This window comes from Aptenodytes patagonicus, chromosome 5, assembly GCF_965638725.1.
Source record: "Aptenodytes patagonicus chromosome 5, bAptPat1.pri.cur, whole genome shotgun sequence".
Classification (NCBI taxonomy): domain Eukaryota; kingdom Metazoa; phylum Chordata; class Aves; order Sphenisciformes; family Spheniscidae; genus Aptenodytes; species Aptenodytes patagonicus.
In genome coordinates, this window is record NC_134953.1 from 35,360,402 (window position 1) to 35,382,061 (window position 21,660).

At 43.5% G+C, this 21,660-nt stretch overlaps 1 protein-coding gene across 10 annotated transcripts in view; it reads right to left on the reverse strand.

The window, feature by feature from the left end:
- Positions 1-21,660, reverse strand: part of RTKN2 (rhotekin 2) — a 219,915-nt gene that overhangs the window by 26,499 nt on the left and 171,756 nt on the right. For 9 of the 10 annotated variants that reach the window (XM_076339340.1, XM_076339333.1, XM_076339334.1 and 6 more), the window contains 2 exons: positions 9,483-9,682; positions 7,341-7,399 (listed from right to left, as the gene is read on the reverse strand). In XM_076339340.1, the coding sequence (XP_076195455.1) occupies positions 7,341-7,399; positions 9,483-9,643 (220 nt within the window). In that variant the 5' untranslated portion in view covers positions 9,644-9,682. Of the gene's footprint in view, positions 1-7,340; positions 7,400-9,482; positions 9,683-13,970; positions 14,013-21,660 lie in introns of those variants that run through there. The other variant, XM_076339330.1, reaches the window with a different exon arrangement.

Consider the following 21,660-nt stretch of genomic DNA (forward strand, 5'->3'; position numbering starts at 1 on the left):
AGGCAGCTTTCCAGCCACTCTTCCCCAAGCCTGTAGCGCTGCATGGGGTTGTTGTGAGCCGAGTGCAGGACCCGGCACTTGGCCTTGTTGAACCTCATACAGTTGGCCTTGGCCCACCAATCCAGCCTGTCCAGGTCCCTCTGCAGAGCCTTCCTACCCTCAAGCAGATCAACACTCCCGCCCAACTTGGTGTCGCGTCCACAAACTTACTGAGGGTGTGCTCGATCTCCTCGTCCAGATCATTGATAAAGATATTGAACAGAACTGGCCCCAACAGTGAGCCCTGGGGAACACCACTTGTGACTGGCCGCCAACTGGATTGAACTCCATTCACCACAACTCTCTGGGCCCGGCCGTCCAGCCAGTTTTTTACCCAGCAAAGAGCACGCCCGTCCAAGCCATGAGCGGCCAGTTTCTCCAGGAGAATGCTGTGGGAAACGGTGTCAAAGGCTTTACTAAAGTCTAGGTAGACCACATCCACAGCCTTTCCCTCATCCACTAAGCAGGTCACCTTGTCATAGAAGGAGATCAGGTTGGTCAAGCAGGACCTGCCTTTCATAAACCCATGGTGACTGGGCCTGATCACCTGGTTGCCCTGTACGTGCCACGTGATGGCACTCCACCTGGAGTACGGCATCCAGCTCTGGAGCCCTCAGCATAAGAAAGACACAGACCTGTTGGAGCGGGTCCAGAAGAGGGCCACGAAAATGATCAGGGGGGTGGAACACCTCTCCTATGAAGAAAGGCTGAGAGAGTTGGGGTTGTTCAGCCTAGAGAAGAGAAGGCTTTTGGGGAGACCTTATTGCAGCCTATCAGTACTTAAAGGGGGCTTCTAAAAAAGATGGGGGCAAACTTTTTAGCAGGGCCTGTTGCGACAGGACAAGGGGGAATGGCTTTAAACTACAGGGGGGGTAGATTCAGACTAGATATAAGGAAGAAATTTTTTACGCTGAGGGTGGTGAAACACTGGAACAGGTTGCCCAGAAAGGTGGTGGATGCCCCATCCCTGGAAACATTCAAGGTCAGGTTGGACAGGGCTCTGAGCAACCTGATCGAGTTGAAGATGTCCCTGCCCACAGCAGGTGGGTTGGACTAGATGACCATTAAAGGTCCCTTCCAACCCAAACTATTCTATCATTCTATAAGATGATCTGGTCCATAACCTTCCCCAGCACCGAGGTCAGACTGACAGGCCTGTAGTTCCCCGGATCCTCTTTCCAAACCTTCTTACAGATGAGCGTCACATTTGCTAACCTCCAGTCAACTGGCACCTCCCTGGTTAGCCAGGACAGCTGATAAAGAATAGAAAGTGGCTTGGTGAGCACTTCCACCAGCTCCCTCAGTACCCTTGGGTGGATCCCATCCGGCCCCATAGACTTCTGTATGTCTAAGTGGTGTAGCAGGTCACTAACCATTTTCCCTTGGATTATGGGGGCTTCATTCTGCTCCCCATCCCTGTCTTCCAGCTCAGGGGGCTGGGTACCCAAAGAACAACTAGTCTTACTATTAAAGACAGAGGCAAAGAAGACATTAAGCACCTCTGCCTTTTCCTCATCCTTTGTCACTATGTTTCCCCCTGCATCCAATAAGGGATGGAGATTCTCCTTAGCCCTCCTCTTGTTGCTAATGTATTTATAGAAACATTTTTTATTGTCTTTTACAGCAGTAGCCAGATTAACTTCTAGTTGGGCTTTGGCCCTTCTAATTTTCTCCCTGCATAATCTCATGACATCTTTGTAGTCCTCCTGAGTTGCCTGCCCCTTCTTCGAAAGGTCATAAACTCTCCTTTTTTCCCCTGAGTTCCAGCCAAAGCTCTCTGTTCAGCCAGGCCGGTCTTCTTCCCCGACGGCTCATCTTTCGGCACATGGGGACGGCCTGCTCCTGCGCCTTTAAGATTTCCTTCTTGAAGAACGTCCAGCCTTCCTGGACTCCTCTGCCCTTCAGGACTGCCTCCCAAGGGACTCTGTCAACCCGTCTCCTACATAGGCCAAAGCCTGCCCTCCAGAAGTCCAAGGTAGCAGTTCTGCTGACCCCCCTCCTTATTACTCCAAGAGTCGAAAACTATCATTTCATGATCGCTATGCCCAAGACAGCCTCCAACCATCACATCACCCACAAGTCCTTCTGTTCACAAACAACAGGTCTAGCAGGGAGCCTTCCCTAGTTGGCTCACTCACCAGCTGTGTCAGGAAATTATCTTCCACACTCCCCAGCAACCTCCTAAACGGTTTCCTCTCTGCTGTATCGTATTTTCAGCAGACATCTGGTAAGTTTAAGTCCCCCACAAGAACAAGGGCTCGCAACTGTGAGACTTCTCCCAGCTGCTTATAGAATATTTTGTCTGCCTCTTCATCCTGGTTGGGTGGTCTATAACAGACTCCCACCACGATATCTGCCTCGTTGGCCTTCCCCCTGATTCTTACCCATATACACTCAACCCTATCGTCACCATCATTAAGCTCTAGACAATCAAAACACTCCCTAACATACAGGGCTACCCCACCACCTCTCCTTCCTTGCCTATCCCTTCTGAAGAGTTTATAGCCATCCATTGCAGCACTCTAGTTGTGCGAGTCATCCCACCATGTTTCCGTGATGGCAACTATATCATAGTTTTCTTGCTGCACAATGGCTTCCAGCTCCTCCTGTTTGTTGCCCATGCTGCGTGCACTGGTGTAGATGCACTTCAGTTGGGCTATTGGTCCCTCCACCTTTTTGGGGGGAGAAGCCCTAATTCCTACGTGACCATTCTCAGGTGCTTCTGTGGTTTCTAACACATCCATAACCCTTGCGTGTTTGCTGCCGCATGGATCTCCATTCCCTACCTCCACTGAGACAGCAGACCGAAGGACCTCGCTAGCACACAGTCCCTCAAATATTGGTGTGCCGCCCCCAGGCTTATCTCTAGCAAGCCTGGTTTTATTCCTTTCCCCCTTCAAATCTAGTTTAAAGCTCTTTCAGTGAGCCCTGCTAACTCCTGTGCAAAGATCCTTTTCCCCCTTCGAGACAGGTGTACCCCATCTGTCACCAGCAGGCCTGGTGTCATGATCAACCAACCCATGATCAAAAAAACCAAAATTCTGCCAGTGACACCAGGCTCAGAGTCAGGTATTGATCTGCTGGATCCTCCTGTTTCTTCCTCATCATTTTCTGCAACTGGAAGGATAGAGGAGAACACTACTTGTGCTCCTGATCCCTTAACCAGTTGTCCCAAGGCCCTGAAGTCTCTCTTGATTGCCCTCAGACTTCTTGTTGCAACTTCATCACTGCCTACCTGAAAAATCAATAATGGATAGTAATCTGAGGGCTGCACCAGGGTAGGAAGCTTTCTCTTCACATCTTTAACCTAGGCCCCAGGGAGGCAGCAGACTTCCCTAAGAAGTGGGTCTGGTCTCCATATCGGGCCTTCTCTTCCCTTCAGAAGGGAGTCTCCTATGACAATGACCCGTCTTTTTTTCTTTATGGAAGCAGTTTTGACGCAGGGCATAGGCTGACTTAACCTCGGTGACACCTCCAAGCCAGATGAACCATCGTCCTCGTTATTGTTCAGTTCCACTTGCAGAGCCTCATACCTATTATGCAAGGGCACCTGGGAAGGTGGGGTAGTCACAGAAGAGATGTGCCTGCTGTGCCAGGCAGGAACTTGTCGCCATTGCCCCCTATCCCTTAAGTCACTGTGTTCAGCCAGGCAGAGAGAGGATAGGGAACCCTCCGTATCATGTGTCCTGTCTGCCTGTGGGGTCTGTCTCAAGGAAGGTAGGGTGCAATTCCAGTAGTCTCTCTTGCTCTCCCTGACACTCCTCAACCTACTCACCTCCTCCCGGAGCTCTGTCACTAAGCGGAGGAGTTCCTCTACCTGGGCACACTTCCCACAGGTGTGCTCACTGCTGCTGTCTGGTACTGGCATAAGAGTAGGGCACACCCTGCAGCCTGACACCTGGGTGGCAGCGTGTTCCCACCAGAGCTCTGTCTGGGAAGCTGCGTCAGTTGTGGTGGGTGCAGAGCTTAGAGAGGCCATGGCTTTCTGCCGGGTGGATGCCATTGCCCCCGGTCAAGCTGGCAGAGCTTCAGCACTGTCGCTGCATGCCCTTCCATGCAAACTGCCACACCACGCCCATGCTGCTGCGCCATGCCCACCGTTGCTCCTGGCCCCATCCAGATCTCATCAGCAGCTGTGGCGAGCTGCAGGCTCCGGGGGCTCTCTCAGCTCCCCCGGAGGTTCCCCCAGTTCGGGAAACCCCTCTATGCACTTGCTGGCACCGGAGTTGCTCGCCTCGGTGACTGATATTATGGGACATCTTATTATACATGCTATTTCAATTTTGAAATTTGTAAATTCATCTATTTTTAAGTGTTCATGAAAACTAATGAATTTTCAACAGTGAACTGCCAGTATACAGCTTCAGACTGCCACAACTTCCTAAAAATCAATACCACGTTCTGAAACTGCCTTTCACTTCTAAAGATGCATTTGCATAGTAAGCATTTCTAAAAATAGTTAGTTTTTTAAAATAAGGAAACAGAAATAGTTTCATTAAAACAGTTACAGAAGTCTCTCTCAAACTTTAAAAAAAAAATTTATCTCTGTCAGAGACAAAGCACAGAATGTTTCTTCCCTAAAAGACAAAGGTCTTAAATTTACATAAATATGTGAAAATAGTTACAATAAAAGCCTTTTTTTCATCTTTAATCATAGCAAACTCTGAATGACAATTCTAATGCGCTCAATAGGTCTTGTTAACAATTAGAATACTAGATTAAAGATTACTTCTGTATGCCACTTTCGATATCATGCTAGCTGAAATATTTATACCTTAGAAAATCATCAGGATATAGCTAGTCAATCACTTGAACAAGTTTAACATGATACTTGCAAATCAGTTTTCAATTCATTCTTGGATTGAAAAAGCTGCCATTTATCAAAAACAAAGATCAATTTTCACACACCTTAATTTCAGTTACCATTAGCTGTAAACCCGTGTGGATTCAAATTGGATACATTCAAGCACTACAATTAATCAGATTTGATGCCAGTGATTCCTTTATAAAACTACTTTAAATTATGATTATGCGTTTCGATCAACATTTAATGTATTGTCTTCTGACAAAATAATTGATTGATAAGATAACATAAATTACATAATTTATTCACACTCACGGGGGATAAATAAGTAAAAATAATAGAAGTGTGAAAATCTGTGGATTAAAGAATGCACTCCCCACACAGTATCTGACATACAGTTGCTTTCTGTAGGAGTACATTCCTCAGTACTCCTGCATAGCTGTCCTGAGCTTTTGGTGTTGGCCACATGATCGCATTTTTTTCTGGTAATAGTCTAAGTTTCTGGCATGTACTAACCACATGATATGCTAATATATTTACAAGTGGATGGATTACTTTCCCCTAAAAAATCCATTCTATATCTCCAATTCTTAAATTACATGCCCTGTCATATTACATGGACTACCACTCACTCCTCATTTCCACCCTCTCCCAGACATTTCAGTCACGACATCTCCTGATTCATGCTGCTTGTATTCGCAACTGCATTCTCAACAAGGCAAGCACATGCACACACACGTGTGCCTTCCAAACATGCAGAGCAACTCCAGTTGCAAATCCACTGAAGGTCAGCATACAAGAGAGAAGAAATGCAGCATGCCCAATGTGCTACAAGGATTGAGAAAGACAGGGAAAGAAGAATAACGGGACATTACAGATATGAACGTACTGCAGCTGTGGAAGCAGACAGGACCTGATTTGGCATGCTAAATGGACACAGGGTAATGGGTCAGAGGACAATGCAAGGAGGAACCAGGGAGGGATGTATTAATGTCATCTCAGGATCTCCCAAACATGTATCTTGCCCAGAGGCTGCTGCCCTTGCCAAGCACAAACAAGCCTGTCCCCACAATTACTTCTCATGTACCTCAGTTTTCTGCTTCTCAGGCACACATAGTAGAAAATAAGGAGTTAAGAACAGATGATATATAGAAAGCATAAATCTCTCAGCAGAGGCCAAGAAGAACGTTTAGGCTTTCCTGCCATAAACTGGACCTGGCTAGGCTTCCTGACACGAGTATCTGTAGAGGGGCGAGGCACGGCAGCATCCCAGCACTCACAGACTTGAGTTCACAATGAGGTAGTTGATGCCTCTTTCTCTTCTTCACCTCAATCTATGCCATACTTCTCAGGATCATAACCTCCAGTTTGAGAACCACTATGTCAGTAACAGGCCAGAATCATTAACAGATGGCACATAATAGGAAGTAGTGTATTTCACCCTTCTATTCTCTTGTCCCATCAAAAGAAACTAGCTAAATGTTTCATATGCTAAACAAATCTTTCATACTAAAAATAGAGTCCTTACACAATTCTGATTTTCTAAAGATAACAAAAGTGTGTTATATGATCCTGAAGTCTTCACTGCAGATAACTCTATAAATGTGGCGAAAGGTGCAACCACAGCACAGACAGGCAAACAGATGCTTTCATCCAACTACCATAAGGAGGAAAGACAGATACACATTCTGCAAACAGCCGCGCTGGCAGAAAAGATTATTGAACCATGTGCTCATCACTCTTCTTCTACTAGAAGTTACCTTGCTTAAAGATATGTCAAAATATGCAGAATTAACTTAAACAGCTTAAGTAGTAAGCCCTTCTACACTACTTTATTTTTAATGAAGCAGGTCAGGGAGCACAAACAGATCTGTTAGCAACGCTAGCAGAACAGCCACAATGAACAACTACAGGAATGCTGAACGTAGTAACATCCACTATTGGCATAGGCAAACAAAATGATAAATTCATAGTGCTGAAGGCTTGAGAACAGGCTAGGAAACAGTGTACCAGCCTACTGGAAATCACTGTTAAATATTCTTGTTACTAGTTTGCATTGAAGCCATACCACTATACCTTTAGTGTAGTAATGTAATCTGCATTAACTAAATAACATTTGCATACTAGTTACAATTCTGCCCTCAATTTGTTAGACATACCCTGTATGATCACATCAAAGTTTGTCTTTGTGGGGAGAAAAAAAAGTTATCAGCACATCTACACTTACGTAGCTTTGAAATGTATTCAGTGTTTAGTGACAAACAGAAAAAGGTATTTCCCACTGTGAAAGTCCCTGAAAGTAAAATGGAAATACTAGGTAGGATCTTCAAAAGCACGCATGTGACTTAAAAGCACAAGCCCCCTTGAAGCACAAGAGGATTTATGCCCCTGAAGCACATACACACTTTAAAAATACCATCTTGTTTGTATAATTTGTATTACAAGTTACTATCCAGCCAATTAGCTCCTATAATTAAGTGACTACCCAGCCGCTTACCTGATACAGCAACCTTTGCTCTGCATGCCACCCGGTCTTTTGTCCCATTTTCTGAAGACCTGCCAAAAAGAAGAAAAGAAAAACGAGGTTTGAGATCTGTGCATTTAGACTTCTAAAACTCAACTCTTTAAACATTAAAAAGCATCAGGGTTTTCATATTATAGCTCATTTCAAATGCTTTTCTTTAAAGTTAAATTTGGTATCTCTGGTTTAAAATATGAGTCATTAGATTCTTGAGAATAATCTGGAAGGAAGGTACATCATCAATTTTCTTAATTCCCTAGAAGACTTTACTTCAAAGCTTATTTAACCTGGGTATTAAAAGACAAGTAGATTCATCTTCCTTGTCTTTTCTAGCTCCAACAGAATCAAATACATTATCAACTTTTCCCCTTCTGTACACATAAATGAATAAGCAACTTAATTTATCGGTTCTATTATTGGTTAGAGAATTGCCTCCTCCTCTATTAATAGAGACCAATGACAAAATGTTGCATCGTTAATATTGTGATTTTACATGCAGGCAGCCAGTTTGCTAAGTAGCCAGAGTGTAGATCTCAAGGTCAACCTTAAATTGAATCAAAAACAATCTGTAGATAATGAGTAACAATAGAGTGCTCTCCTTATATCTGCCACTGCTCCTAACTCCTAAGCAAATAAGGTGAAATGAAAATTTCTAGCTGCTACCAATATCCTGACTTCCAGAGGCAGTTATAATATGTTCAGAACTCACAGATTACAGACCCACGTAACAAGAAACAGGAACAAAATTCACTTGAAAACCCTAGAATTTTCTCTCTCAGCCATCATCTTATCCAGATTAAGCTTTAACCAAATTCCAGTCTTGAGCAAATACTGCAAAAAGAACTGCAAATGCACTATCAGCTATCAAAGATGTGATCTAAATGGTAGAGAAATAACTCTATAGCATGCATCTCTTCTAACGACCTCCACTGACAATTCAAAGGACCCCTTAAGACAGAGCTCTAAGCAATGCATGACAGACACAAATCAAGTAAACAATACAGCTGACTATGACACTAAGAAAACAATATAGCTGTTCAGATATATCTCCAAGTATCTCTGCCCTGTTCTGGACATATGTCATCACCATTCTGTGGTCACTGACATCAAAGACCGGCAGTTGAGAACATCAGCATATATACATACTTGATATTATTCCATCGTTAAAAACATAAATAAAAGATGTATCGCTATAAAGGTCTTCATCGTAGTAGGAAAAAGCAATACAACTGCAATAATTACAGAATACCACAAGTTATAAGTGCTAGCTTTCAAAATCAGCTTTCACGATAATAGTTGACATAGTCAGAAAATATAATTCTTTCCTTCAATAAATTTCTCCTGTAAGACCACATTTCTGAAAGCAAAAAGTAGCAGGACTGTTCCTATAAATACAATTAACTGGAGCTAAACATGTACTTGAAGAGTTTCTATGCTAAATTGCAATATAATATTTCATTAAAGCAATAACCTGAGAGCAATAGTGTCTCTGCACCATGATTCTCAACATCTCACCCAAAATATATTCCATTAGGAAAAAAAATTATAACATTATTCAAATAAACCATGTATACTTTAGCTCATTCAAGAGTTATAACATGAGAATACTTTCAACTAAACCAATTTTTCTTCATATTTATTGTTGTATTTTTTTATTACTTTGCTGTAGTTAACAAAAGTGGCCAGCAGAGGGTATCAATTAACCATGATGATTCCACCATTAAAGGGACCTTAATAACAATAGAAAGAATGAAAAGTAGAAATAGGTGTATTCTGACTTGGATAGTTTTGTTTTGTTCCTTCAGACTTGGTTAGGTACCTTTTTGTATGCGAAAGGTAATCAAGAAAATATGTCTGATACTCAGATGCTGAATTCTAGTTTAATGTCAATAATAAAATCTACACAGAAAAATATGACTTGTATTTAATTTCTTAAAGTAAAAAGAAGATACTGGAATGGTCTTATAAAATAATGTTTTAAGGCAGCAGTAATGTATGTTTGTATGGGGGAAGACAAAAGGAACGGTTTAAACCCACTTTCCTAGACAGCCTGCTAAGAATTCACGTAAGCAAAAGCCTGCTTCATAATGCTCCATTTGAATTTGAGCTGTTACTCACCGTTCTTCGGTTCTGCAAGAGACCAGCTCTTCTTTTTGGTTCTGTAGCTCTGTCCTGTATGCAAGTATACGAGCATTGCAAACCATCAGGTTTTTAACCGCTTGCAAGAGTTGGTCTTTTTGTGTGCTCACTGCAAGTAGCTTACAGATGCCTTCTCGCATGCGGATTTCAAAGTTAATCTTCTCTTGGATGTCGCATTCCTAGATATGCAAAAAACAAACAAAGGACTAAACAAAAATCCAACTAACAATATCCTGAATTTTTAACAAGCTCTACTTATTTCACAGTTGGGATAGAAAACCCTAGGTTTTAATTATATGCAGCCATTACAATGGCTACTAAAGGTAAAATAATGGTTCTCTCTTCAGGAACAAGAGTAAAACACAGGATGTAACAGGTTCGCTATACCCATTATACATGCAAATTCCAAACCAGGTAGTAACATTAACTCACCGTAGCATCTGAAAGTTACTAAAAAGGTATGTGCCTTAATGTGTCATTCATAGGATAATAATGTATGGTCCCCTCATATGGTCATTGAGAGGCCTAACTGAACAAAGCTTATAAATTAACATTCCACTTTTTACAGTGACCCCTACTAAAATAAACTCTAAACTCAGGAAAATATCTGAAATATTTAAAATCAGAAATTCAATCTCATTACTTCTTTGGCCATCTTAAAAAGGATTAAAAAAATGTGGTTTTTTCACTTGTGGTTGATATAAAAATCAGGTAACACCAGAAGCGAAAAAAAGATAATATCCCAATACTTGACTGTTTCAGGCCATGCACTGGAAGTCAGACAGCTGTGGTAGCTTCAACACTAGACAAGGACCATGCCTTGCCTGATGGCACAGCCATGCACGCTTTTCTTTCAAAAGTATGAAATAAGATAGATTTGCCTGACACGTCACTAGAATTCTGCATCACTGTTTTTTTGAAGGAGTGGGGGTTTTTTAAGGTATTATAAAAACTTCTGGGAAGTCAACTTTTTCCTACCTACTTTCAGAGAAAAAAAACACTTATAAGTGTGCATTATCAATCCACATCAAGCCAGCAGGTAATAAAGGTGAAGGATCACAGACAGTTTGCTGTCTCCCAAAGGCATGCTAGATGCCACTGATGACTCTGATACACATTTCCTTGTTATGTGACCATCCCTGGCCAAACCAAATATTTCTGACACATTCACTGTATTGCAGGGTTGCATTGCAAATACATTGCAAGTCAGTGATGAGTGAAGCTTTTTCAACACTGAGCAAGAGTGTCCCAACTACCTCTGGAATTAAAAGCACTGTGTCACAGTTTTCAGTTTTCTAGTACATCTGAACTCAAAACAAGTGCTTTGGGGATGGATCTATAAGCAATTGACTGAAACTCATGGTACAATAATTTCGATTTACAAGTTCAATATTTCAGCTGGTAGAAAAGTACCAGCAACTGCTCTCCCTCAAGCCGCTAATCAGGATAGAAATAAGAAGCAGCTAATTTCCCCACAACTCAAGTACCCGAGAAATCCAGAACCCGTGAAACGGGTAATGCGGACGATTTTCTTCTTTACTTGGGACTCACTCTGTCATTAGCTGCCTTTGACATGAGAAAGTGACCCTTTATAACAGTCACAAGAGGCAGGTGGAAGCTCAGTACATAGTCACCACCCATTCCCTTCCAACTTTGCAGGAGTGGGTTTTATTGTTTTTGAAGGCCTGATGCCATAATGTAAAGATACATAATGTTTCAGCTGCTGTTCCATCTGCTCACAGATCGCTTCTCCTTCCAAACCATCCCCCTTTGTTACACGTAAGGGAAAAGTACCTCCAGTCCATAAGCCACACTCAGTACCAGCACAGCAACATGCTCAAGTTTTAATACTCTACTACTACATGACATCTGAAACAGAGCCAATTCCCAGCCACCTCAGGACACTACTATAAAAACCCAGAGGCTGTCAGATCCCTTCAGCAGTATAAGCCTCTTGTTCTATTTCCCACACCTTCGGTTACAGACAGCAACTTCATTCTTGTTAAAATGGGACCTAGAGCCATACAGAAGCTTCTTCTGCCCTACATCAAGAGCCAGCAAGTTGCTAAGCCCATGTACACACAGTTTCTCATTTTCCTCAGGTAATAAAGGAGGTGGATTCCCCCCAAGATGATAAAGACCCCAGGCTTGTGTAATCAGGTAAAGTAGGACAAATACATGTTCTACTGAATTTGTCAGTGTTTAAGACAATTAAGTCACACGGTAAAAACACAGATGATGCCTAGACACCACCATGAAAGAGGACACTAATAAAGTACAGAGGACTCTACAGAAACTAAGAACTTTCAATCTGAGAACCCATGAGAGATGTCTGGGACATGCACAGGTTACCAGGACAACAGCCCTCTGGTGCCAGAGGGTTGTTTGGTGGTGAATAGCTCCCAAAACTCACATCAGAGATGTTTTCCACAGAAGTTCTGCTGGTTTTCTCTACAGTTGATATACAAAGGCTTCGGACACAGGATGGCACCAATAGACTACCCCAGTTTCCCCGCCCCCCCATAGATTTGCTGTCTAAACTTTCAACCCCAGCATATCCAGCATAGGATAAAGTAGTGCACCAACACCTCCACATCCCCTGCACCTGCTTCTCTATCCACACATTTTCTCAGCTCTCATCCCAGAAGGAAAGGAGAAGCAAATAGCTTTCAACAATCTTTTTTTCTGAGTCAAATTTTACACGGCTATGAAAACCTAAGCAAGGCCCATAGCTGCCCCTAAGAAATAATTACTCATTCTTTGAGCCTAAACTAATACATCAGCTGTTACAAAGCTGAATTTCATCTCAGAGGAGTGAAATAGTACTTCCCCCTAACATTTTCCAGGGTAACAGGCCTCTGCACTGACACAGCACAGACCACAGCTCCTCTCCAGGTCCATCACCTGGTACATAACTATGGTGAGCAAATAAACTCTCCTAGTTTGGGGCATCTGCATGTATCAGTACCACAACTTTCAGAACTACACAAAGGATTTAGTCCATGCTACATCTCAGCCAGTCTCACATAAAATATTCTGGACTAGCGTTAAATGGTTGTTGGGCCATAGCTTAAATAATTGCACCATATAAATCTTATCTGAAGGAACGACTTAGCAGCCTGATTTGGAATGTATGAAGTTCTTCATGTCTACCAAAAAAAATTGGTCAGCTTTTTTTTTTTTTCCCCTAGTTCCTTCTAAAAATACGAGCACACCATCTGGACTTGGAGGAATGACACAGCACTGTTTTGCCATATGCTGTCTACTAATGCACCATTTCCCTTGCGGTCTCCATCCTTCCCCCATCAGTGGCAGCATAACCCAGACAAGATTACTAACAGCTGTTGAGATTTTCAGCCCCATAATCAGGAACTGCCTAAGCAGTACTTTCAGACTCTTTGTATTCCCTACCTAAGTATACCTAGAATATAAGAAATTTTAAAGGATTTCTAGTTTTACATAGGTGATGGAGTCACAAAACAAACAAAAAAAATCAAACAACTACTAAGAAAAATGATATAGATACTGCTGAAGGCAGAACAAATTGAAAATTTATTTTGTTTAATTGATATCTTAAATATAGGCTTTCAGAATCTTATTCCAAGGTACACTTTTGATTTATTACCACAGAGGCTTAAGTCTAAACCCCATACGTCTACTATACTCATTTAAAATAAGCAAGTAGTCAGGCAGCAAGCATTCTTCTAAAACAGAGGCTGTGAAGTCAAGATCCTAGCTTGGGAACTTTTCTAGCTAGACACAGGAACGAGTATTTGTTGCAATCACAGCAAAAGCTTTACAGACACAGTTGAGTTCAACTAATTCAGGTTTTTAAGTGATTCGAGGTTTAGAAAAACCTCATTAATAAGAAAATCAATGGCTAAAAGATGAAAGAGCCAGAAAGGATCAGCTTCACAACCCGCGACCCTGAAGAGGGTGAGCAGGGAGCTCAGCCCACCAAAGCAGCGTCACCTTTGTCCGGGCAGCTAACCGGTTGCCTCTGTCCCCAGCACACGCCGCGCCCTGACCGACCAGCACACCTCCGCTGGAGGGCTGCTTTACCGCATCCAACCCGGGCCGCTACCCGCCCGAGCAGGGGCCGGCTCGGCCACGTAAAGCAGGCTTCCACAAGGGCCGTTCTCCAGCTCCACCGGTAGTCTGCAGCCGGAACGGACACGCCGAGCTCGGGGACAGCGCAGGCTCCCGCCCGCCGAGGGCCACCCGAAGCCGGGCAGCGTCCGACACACCGCCTCCCGAGCAGCTGCTGGTCGCCATCCGCTCGCAGCAGGAGCGGGCGCTGGTCGGCCTGAGCCGTTAACGGACGGCACCTGCGCCGAGCCCCGCGGCAGAGCAGCAGCGGAGCAACGCCGGGCCGCGGGCGGCCGCCTTCCCCGCCGCCGCCCCACACCGCCTCCCGCCCGGCCCCACAGCCGCCCGCCCACGGGGCGAGGGACGCCCGCGGCTCACCGGCTCCTCACCACCGGCGCCCGGCACGGACCGCCGCCGCATCCTCCTCAACGCCGCCGCCGTTCAAAACTCCCGCCGCCCCCAACGGCTGTCCGCGGCCCCGCCCACCGCCCGCCCCTCACGGCTGCTCGGGGGCGTCCGCGTTCTGCGGCGTCCGCGGGCCTCGGCCGCCCACGTGCGACAGAGCACGCCGTGCCGGGGGGAGCGGGGCAGAGCCAGCGCGGCCCCTCTTCCAGCTGTGACACGCGGGTTATTAACCACGAACGTGGCCAACGCCGCTAAAATCATCGGTTTGATTCTGCAGACGAATTTGCAGAAATGCATTATTAAGGATTATTGATAGTGTTATTAACTCCCTATTATTTAGCTAGAATAGCGAGTGTTGAATAATAAAGTTCAAGGCAATACCTTTCTTGGCTCCCAGTTTCTTTGTTCCTCATTAATCTACTTTTCCGAAATAGGCCGATGCCACTTCTTCCTGATTAATATTCTTTAAACGAGCTGGAAAGAGAGGCTTATAGCCGCTTCCCTAACGGCTGTTCAGTACGCAGCCGCCACTGCTCTGAAGCAAGCCATGAATTTTTAACCATGTTCTTGGTTTTGTGCAGTTCATTTAATTATGCATCTTTAATACGATGGTACTTCGATAGCTGTGCTACTAGCATGTATCGTGAAACGTATATTATACTATTATATATTAAAAGTGCATTAATTATTCATCGGATTGACTGGAGAGGAATGGGAGCCATCTCTCTTCTGCTGCCAGTTTTGCAGCTCTGGTTGTCTTCAGCAGATGCAACAAATGAGCCAAAATAGTATCTCCCATCCATCCCTCGTCCCTGATTTCTTGGCTTCCTCTCTGAATTCCTCCTCGGCAGGTGATGGTCACAAGCGCAGATCCTCATTGCTTCGCACATGGTTATCAACGTTTGCCAGAAGTAAAATGTGCTGGAACGAGTGAGATATATAGTGTTGCTAACAGCTTTCTACAGAAGACAGAAGTCTCCTGGCTAACATATGCTTATTTAAAATATAAGAAAATGCAGTTAGAAGGGAAAATTTGACTAGCCTCGTTGCTTCATCAGGATTTCACATAGGTGCTTGGTGGCTCTGTTTGCCCCCTGACATTTACAGCCGGGGCACAAACACAGGGGGCTAGCCTTCAAGGAAAAGCATGAACTTCTAGACCAAAGGTATGTATTCCTTGGTGGAAGGCAGAGGACAGGGAGCTCTGCTTCCCTCCGAAGTGTTCAAGGCTCACCTCAAGGCAGAGATGGCAGCGGCAGCTGTTCAGCAGTTCCTGTCTCCACCTTGGGCCACATTCCTGAGGGTAAGGAGGCATTCAGATATTCATGAAATACCTTCATACTATCCTGAAGTCTTCTGCGTACCATTGGCAGGACACATGCCACAACTGGGAAGCCCTACCCTAGGTTATATATTTATAGACACTACGTTTTTTCCTGTTTTTAGATACTCCCCCCGTTCTTTAGCTACTGCGACTTTCCCAAAAGAAGTCTTTCTGCGCTACATCCAGTGGAGAAATCCCATCGGGGAGCCAAAAGGCTTTTGCTTAATCAAGGTATGACCCTTACAAGCTGCGTATGGACAGCCAAGATACCTAAGAGTGGGTTTGAGGGAGATTGAAAAGAAAGTCTCCATGTAATCCTGGTGCTTCATGTATCCCAGTGGGAGCCTCGCATTCCCATCTCTGCTACAGAGTTCAGGATTTCAGACACATCAAGAGAGACCCATCAGAAGAGGGGAGAACACAAGATGCCAAATCAGAGTGCCCTTTTGCTTCACGGTAAGGCATATCTCTTAAGGTGTGATCTGGCCTCTCCTGAATCAGTCAGGGATGGGATTTGAGCCTCAAAATCTCCAAGTAATTTTCCAGGCTACAGAGGAAAACTAGAAACAGGAACACATCATGGAGAGACCATTCCTGGAATTGAAACCAAACAAGTGAAAGTCTCAAGTTAACTGAACTGCATTATTGTTAAATCAATGCTTGACCAAAGTAAGTGAGGAGGAGCTCCAGTCTCAACAAATACCAATGGCTGAAACCCTTTGATGAGTTTTGTGTAAACTATGGGAGCCACTGGAAATGATAGCCTTACCATAGAGACAAACAAATAAGGAAAGAATCACTGTAATTCTGCCTTGCTAAAATTCATTCACCAACTCACAAGATAGTGCGCTACCACAGAAAACTAATACATGTGAAAAAGACACACTGAAACACTTTCCACCCAGCATCATCCCAAGCAGTTCAGCACTCCAGGTTAGACTCTAGAACAAACCCACTGGTTCAAGTTTTCCAGAAGCACTCCCTGCAAGACTACCGAGAACAGCCGTCTGAGGTGTGCACCAAAAGGGTTTTGTCAAAAGCCAGGGTGGCTACATGGATGCAATAAAAATCACTGCAAAAGGGCAAGTTATGCCCCAACCTATTTCAGGCAATCAGCATCTCTAAAGCCACTTTTGCTGGTGGTGTAGACAGCTCCCAGGAATCTGTGGCAGCTTTCCAAGAATTTTAGATGCTAATTAGCATGGTTTTGCAGTACAGTCTGTTCAGCAAATCCTAGTCTTAATAAGTCCCAAAATGTGACTCCTAATAGCGTAAAGAGCCCGTGCCTGCAGCCCTTACACGTTCCTACTGACATTGACTTGAATTGGAACCCTTAAGAAATCAGTGGGAGTTAAATGTGTAGGACTCGGCCCTAATTAACATGAATAGTATCTTCTCGAGCTCAGTGCGTATCTGCTCTTGAGCTGGTTCAAATGCCCAGTTTTCCACCACATCAGAAACATGTTACTGCAAAGTCTGGCTTTTCACACTCTTGCACCTGCTTCTGCTTTGGTCCTCCTTTGCATTCACTTCCTAGAGATGTTCGTTCTAAAATCAAGCTTCATAATTCAGTTGATCTGTCAGATGCTTAATTAAAAAATTAAACATTGCACTGAACTTCTAGTCCTTTCTCTTAAGGGAACATGAGACTGAGGCTTTAAATGGCACTTCTGCAGGTGTTGTACAAGGCGAGATGTTCTCTCTGCACTCCAAGCCTACCTCCAGCTATGCTGTCCTGCTGTTGCAGCACACATTCTAACTTGAAATGAAGAAGGCTTTGTGCCATCTATATTATCCAGAGATTTGAGATTCAGCTAGCAACTATTCTGCTCCCTAATTTAAGAGTAATCCCAGCAGACAGCAATAATAAAAAAGGAAGCATTGTAACCATGTTTTCTTCTCCAGACAAGCGTCCACTGAAGGGCAAAGAAACCCAAGGCACAACCTACAAAACAAGGAAAATCCTGCGCGGTCACTGCTGCGCTAGTGCAGAGAAGCCAGAAGGGGGTAGGGTGAATTAAATAGGGGATCTATATCCTGCCTTCTGGGGTTTCTTAAGTGAAACATTTTTTTCAGATGAATCACGCCTTCACACCATCCTTTTATTTGCCACTCTATTTGCATTGCAAAGCATTTGGCTTCCTTCTAGTATTGGGGAAACTGGATAGCAGAGGAAAGATCATTGTCTCTCTAAATCACTGTTCTGCTCGAGTGTTACATCAGCATATTATTTTAAATGTTAGGCCCATCATTTTGGTTTAGCAGGTACAAAATGTCTACACCTACTCTTGACAGCACTGCAATATTTTTCTTAATTTCTTAGTTCCCACAGATTGCTACACCTACTCCTTGAATATCATCAGAATGTGCCAGTAGAAATCTATTCAATTCCTATTCAGATTTATCCTAAATGGAAATATATGAAGATTTGTATTGGACGCATGGAAAAGAATTTGCAAGGCTTTTTATAACTGACGACTTCTACTTACTCATTTTTAAACTGAAAAGCAAACTGTTGCCACTGATTGCCATTGACTTTGATTACCATGGCATATGACCACTATAGATTGGTTAAATGGGCAGAGACTCTAGCATTTAGGGTGTCTACCTGAATGCGTCCTGAAGCCACAGCTAAGTTAAAAGGCAAAATTATTAGCCTCAGTAACTCATTTCTTCATTTCAGCCTGCTGAGGTCAGCTGAAGTCTTTCCATTCGCTTAGCAGGGCAGAAGGTCAACATGTAGCCCTACAAAACAAATTAAATATGGTTAACTACCTTACTGTCATGCGCTTCTGCTTCAGTTTTGATTGGATAAGGTGAAAATTAATCATCTGGCCAACGACAGTGAGCTAAAGCCTAACCCTATCAAGGTGAAAGCAATGGCAAGAGAAAAGTTTGTAGGCTCCATTTTACCTAACTGAGCAGTGTGAAGTAGGTATCTTCTCTAAGGTAATCATGGAGTCAGTCATTGAAGACATCATCCTAAAACATGCAGGTGCCTACGTTAGCTAGGATGCATCATCCTTACCTTTCTCTGATAATTAGACACAGAGGCCAGAACAGCTTAGAGCAAACTCTTATTATTTCAGGTGTTGTCAGATTAATTTTATCCTGAGAGCTTGCTCATCTTCTGCTCAAGGTTTTTTAATATTCTGCAGTCCTCCTTCAACTGCTCTAGTGCTCCAAATGGCACCGCGGCCACACCTCTGTGCAATGCCATCAACAAAACATTGATATCAGGTGCTTCAATGAACTATTTTATTGACTGTTGTGTATTCCTGTAGGATTTCTAAAAGAAACTGTAAAAGGCTGAAAAAGCGCAAGGAATTGTTTTTCCTTTTTCCAGGTAAGAGTCCAGAAACTGGCTCCTCCCGGTACTCCTGATGTCAATCCCATCTTGAAATGCCTCCAGATTAAATTACTGTAGCCTCTTTAAATCACCATATATGAGATAAATGCACTCAAAATACATTTCATAACAGAAATAGTAAGTTACAAAAAACCCATCCCCATGTGAATTTGGAAAACAATCTCTGAGATCAAACCTGAAAACCTTAAAAATCAAATTAAACACTGTGTGACTTTAAATTGCAGTTTGATGATCCTCTATGTCTTAAAGTTGCTCATGCACAAGACAAGTTATGAAGTGTGGTTAACTGAGGTAGACCAGTCACATGTATTCCTCTGTTTCTGCTTGGGAGACCAGGGGCATTGGTTTTGAAGCCAATTCACATGTGGTCCCCACATAAGTACAGAATCAACCCCATCAGATGTATCCTGTGGGACAAGGATCTTCACAGATGATTGATAGCTTCACTAGAAGCCTTCCTCCAGCTGAGAAGACACTTAATGTGGACACACAGTGTCTAACAAAGCATGAGTTTTGCAGCTTTTCCCTAAGTTTAGAAATTTATATGGTCTCTCTTTTCTACATGACTTCCTATCTCCACAGCAGTTGAAGGAGTGAAATTATCTTTAATTCCTTTCAACATCAAAGTTGGTTGAAATTGGCTACTTGGATCCATTGCTAATAGGGGGACATTTACACACACAGAGAAATTATGGCCATACAAAAATGATACTGCTATGTAAACCCAGAGAGGTCCTTTCAGCTGCTCAATATTAAAGGGATGTTCAGTAGGAAAAGGATTTCTTAGAGGTTCTACACTGTCACTCCCATATCATACCTTTATACCAGGATTTCTCTGTTGGGTATACAGTCCTGCTTTGATTTCTTGTGCATTTACTGCAGGTGGCATTTGGTGTACAAAATATCCATCTGAGACAGTTGCATCCAAATATTTGCTGGGCAGCCTGCTGGTGAAGTCACCGTTTTGTGTCATGAGAGAATCTAACTGGGCACTATATGTTACGGTTTTAGGGTCAGGTCTGTTATGATTTTTCCTAATCGATCTTGCACAGGCAAGTGAAAAGTCACCAGATCATTTAAATAGATTGCCATTTTGAATTTGAAACAGGGAGTAAGTGCACTGAGAATATCACAAATCTAAAGATAAACTCCTGTATGAGAAAATAATGACAGAAAATCACCTTCCTTTTGATAGCCAGAGGACTACCATCTATTGCTGGGAGAGCAGATGTAAGCCCACTTCTGATAGCAATCTCCCAGGAAAAAGGAGAGATTCTCCAGTTAGCTCTCGGGATCAGATTCAGATTTTTTGTCTGAAGGTGGATACAGGCTGCGTATTTGCAGGTGGGCTCTTTTTTTCCCCATACAATTTAGAATATCTCTGCAGAATACTATACTTGGCAAATGGTCTCTGCCAAACAGTGAGTTTGTAGTCTGGTCTGATTTTTTCCAAGTATTGGAGTGTAGGCATCTAGGGAGAGAAAAATGACACAGCAATGTGGTCTTGAGGCCGAATAACATAAGCCGTCCTCTGGGCAGCCACAGGCGTTCAAATTCCCCCTGTATTGCAGCACTGCTAAGGAAGTAAATAGCGAGTGTCCCTTACCAAGGCATGTTTTGAGGTGACAGCTGTTGTCCCAAATAACTGAGGCACAATAGCCCATGTCTGGTAGGACTAGTGAATCAAACACTGCTTCTTTGCATTTCACACGCTTTTTGGATTGTTTTGATCGTGTCTCAGGGAGGGTATTCAAAGGGGCATGGGTAGGAATCTGTAGTTTACTGCAAGCTCTCACTTTGCCCTAAGAAATGTTCCTCATCAGTAAGCAATTGGTTTGTCTCAATAGCTTTCCCAGTGACGCTTAGGGCTATAACCGTCTATAGCTCTGTAGTGCTTCCTGCCTCGTCACAAAGCTATGGTTTTTCTGCATTTTTCTAAGTCCTGAGTTGGGTACCAGCTGCATAAATGGGCATTTATACATCATACGGATCAGGCCAAGAAAGAGAGCGAGCCAAAACAAGAAGGATTAAGGCAAATGTCATTTCATGAAAATAACACGGTAAAAACCAAAGAACATCTCATTACTATCAATATACTTTTTAACAGCAACATAATAACCATTTGTGGTTGGAAATTTCTATCAGAGGTTTTAAGCCTCTGCTTCTTAAGGAAAACCTAGCTTGCAATTATGTCCTGTTTCTCTCAGAAATAGATACCGAAAAACTATTGAGCAGTTCATCCACTCAAGTGCTTAGATTAAAGAAATACATCCATAGGGATAAAAGGATTTACATTTTTAGAACTGCCTGTTAATTTTCCATTCCGAGCATCCCTAGTCCCTGTGTCTCCACCAAACTTCCCCCCAAATCCAAACTCAGCTGTGGTTTTCTCCTGCCAGCAGTGACCAGAGGCAAGGCAGTGCCCTTCCCTCTCCCCCTCGGAGTGCAATAGCGCTGTGAAATAACTTGCCTCCACGAACCTCAAAAGAGCCAGAATGCAACAAAAAGCATTTGCCACGGCATGGCTGATTCTTGGACCCCGCTCAGGGACGTAAGGCTGTTCCTGGGAACAAGGCCAGTGTCAGAGACTACGTCTTTTATACAGGTGATGATTTTTTGCTGAATCACTCCAGCGTTGGATCAAAATTGTCCATTCACATGTAAGAGGGACTAAAATATCTTTTTCCTAAGGTAGAAAGATCTAAGGAAAGAAACTTGCTGCAGAGGACGCTATGCCCTGTGAACGCCGCACAGCCGAGGCGACGGGCAGCATACCTTCTTCAAGCTCACCACAGTTTCACTGCGGGAAGCCAGTCCAGCTATTTTTTCCCGTTACTCCAGTTCCCCTTGAAGTCAAACCACGGGGAAGGGATGACATTGGGCTACACCTATGTTCTCCTCAATGTGAGATGGAAACATTTCTTGCTAATAATAGCATTTTTTGCTGAATAAGACGACCCATTTTTACT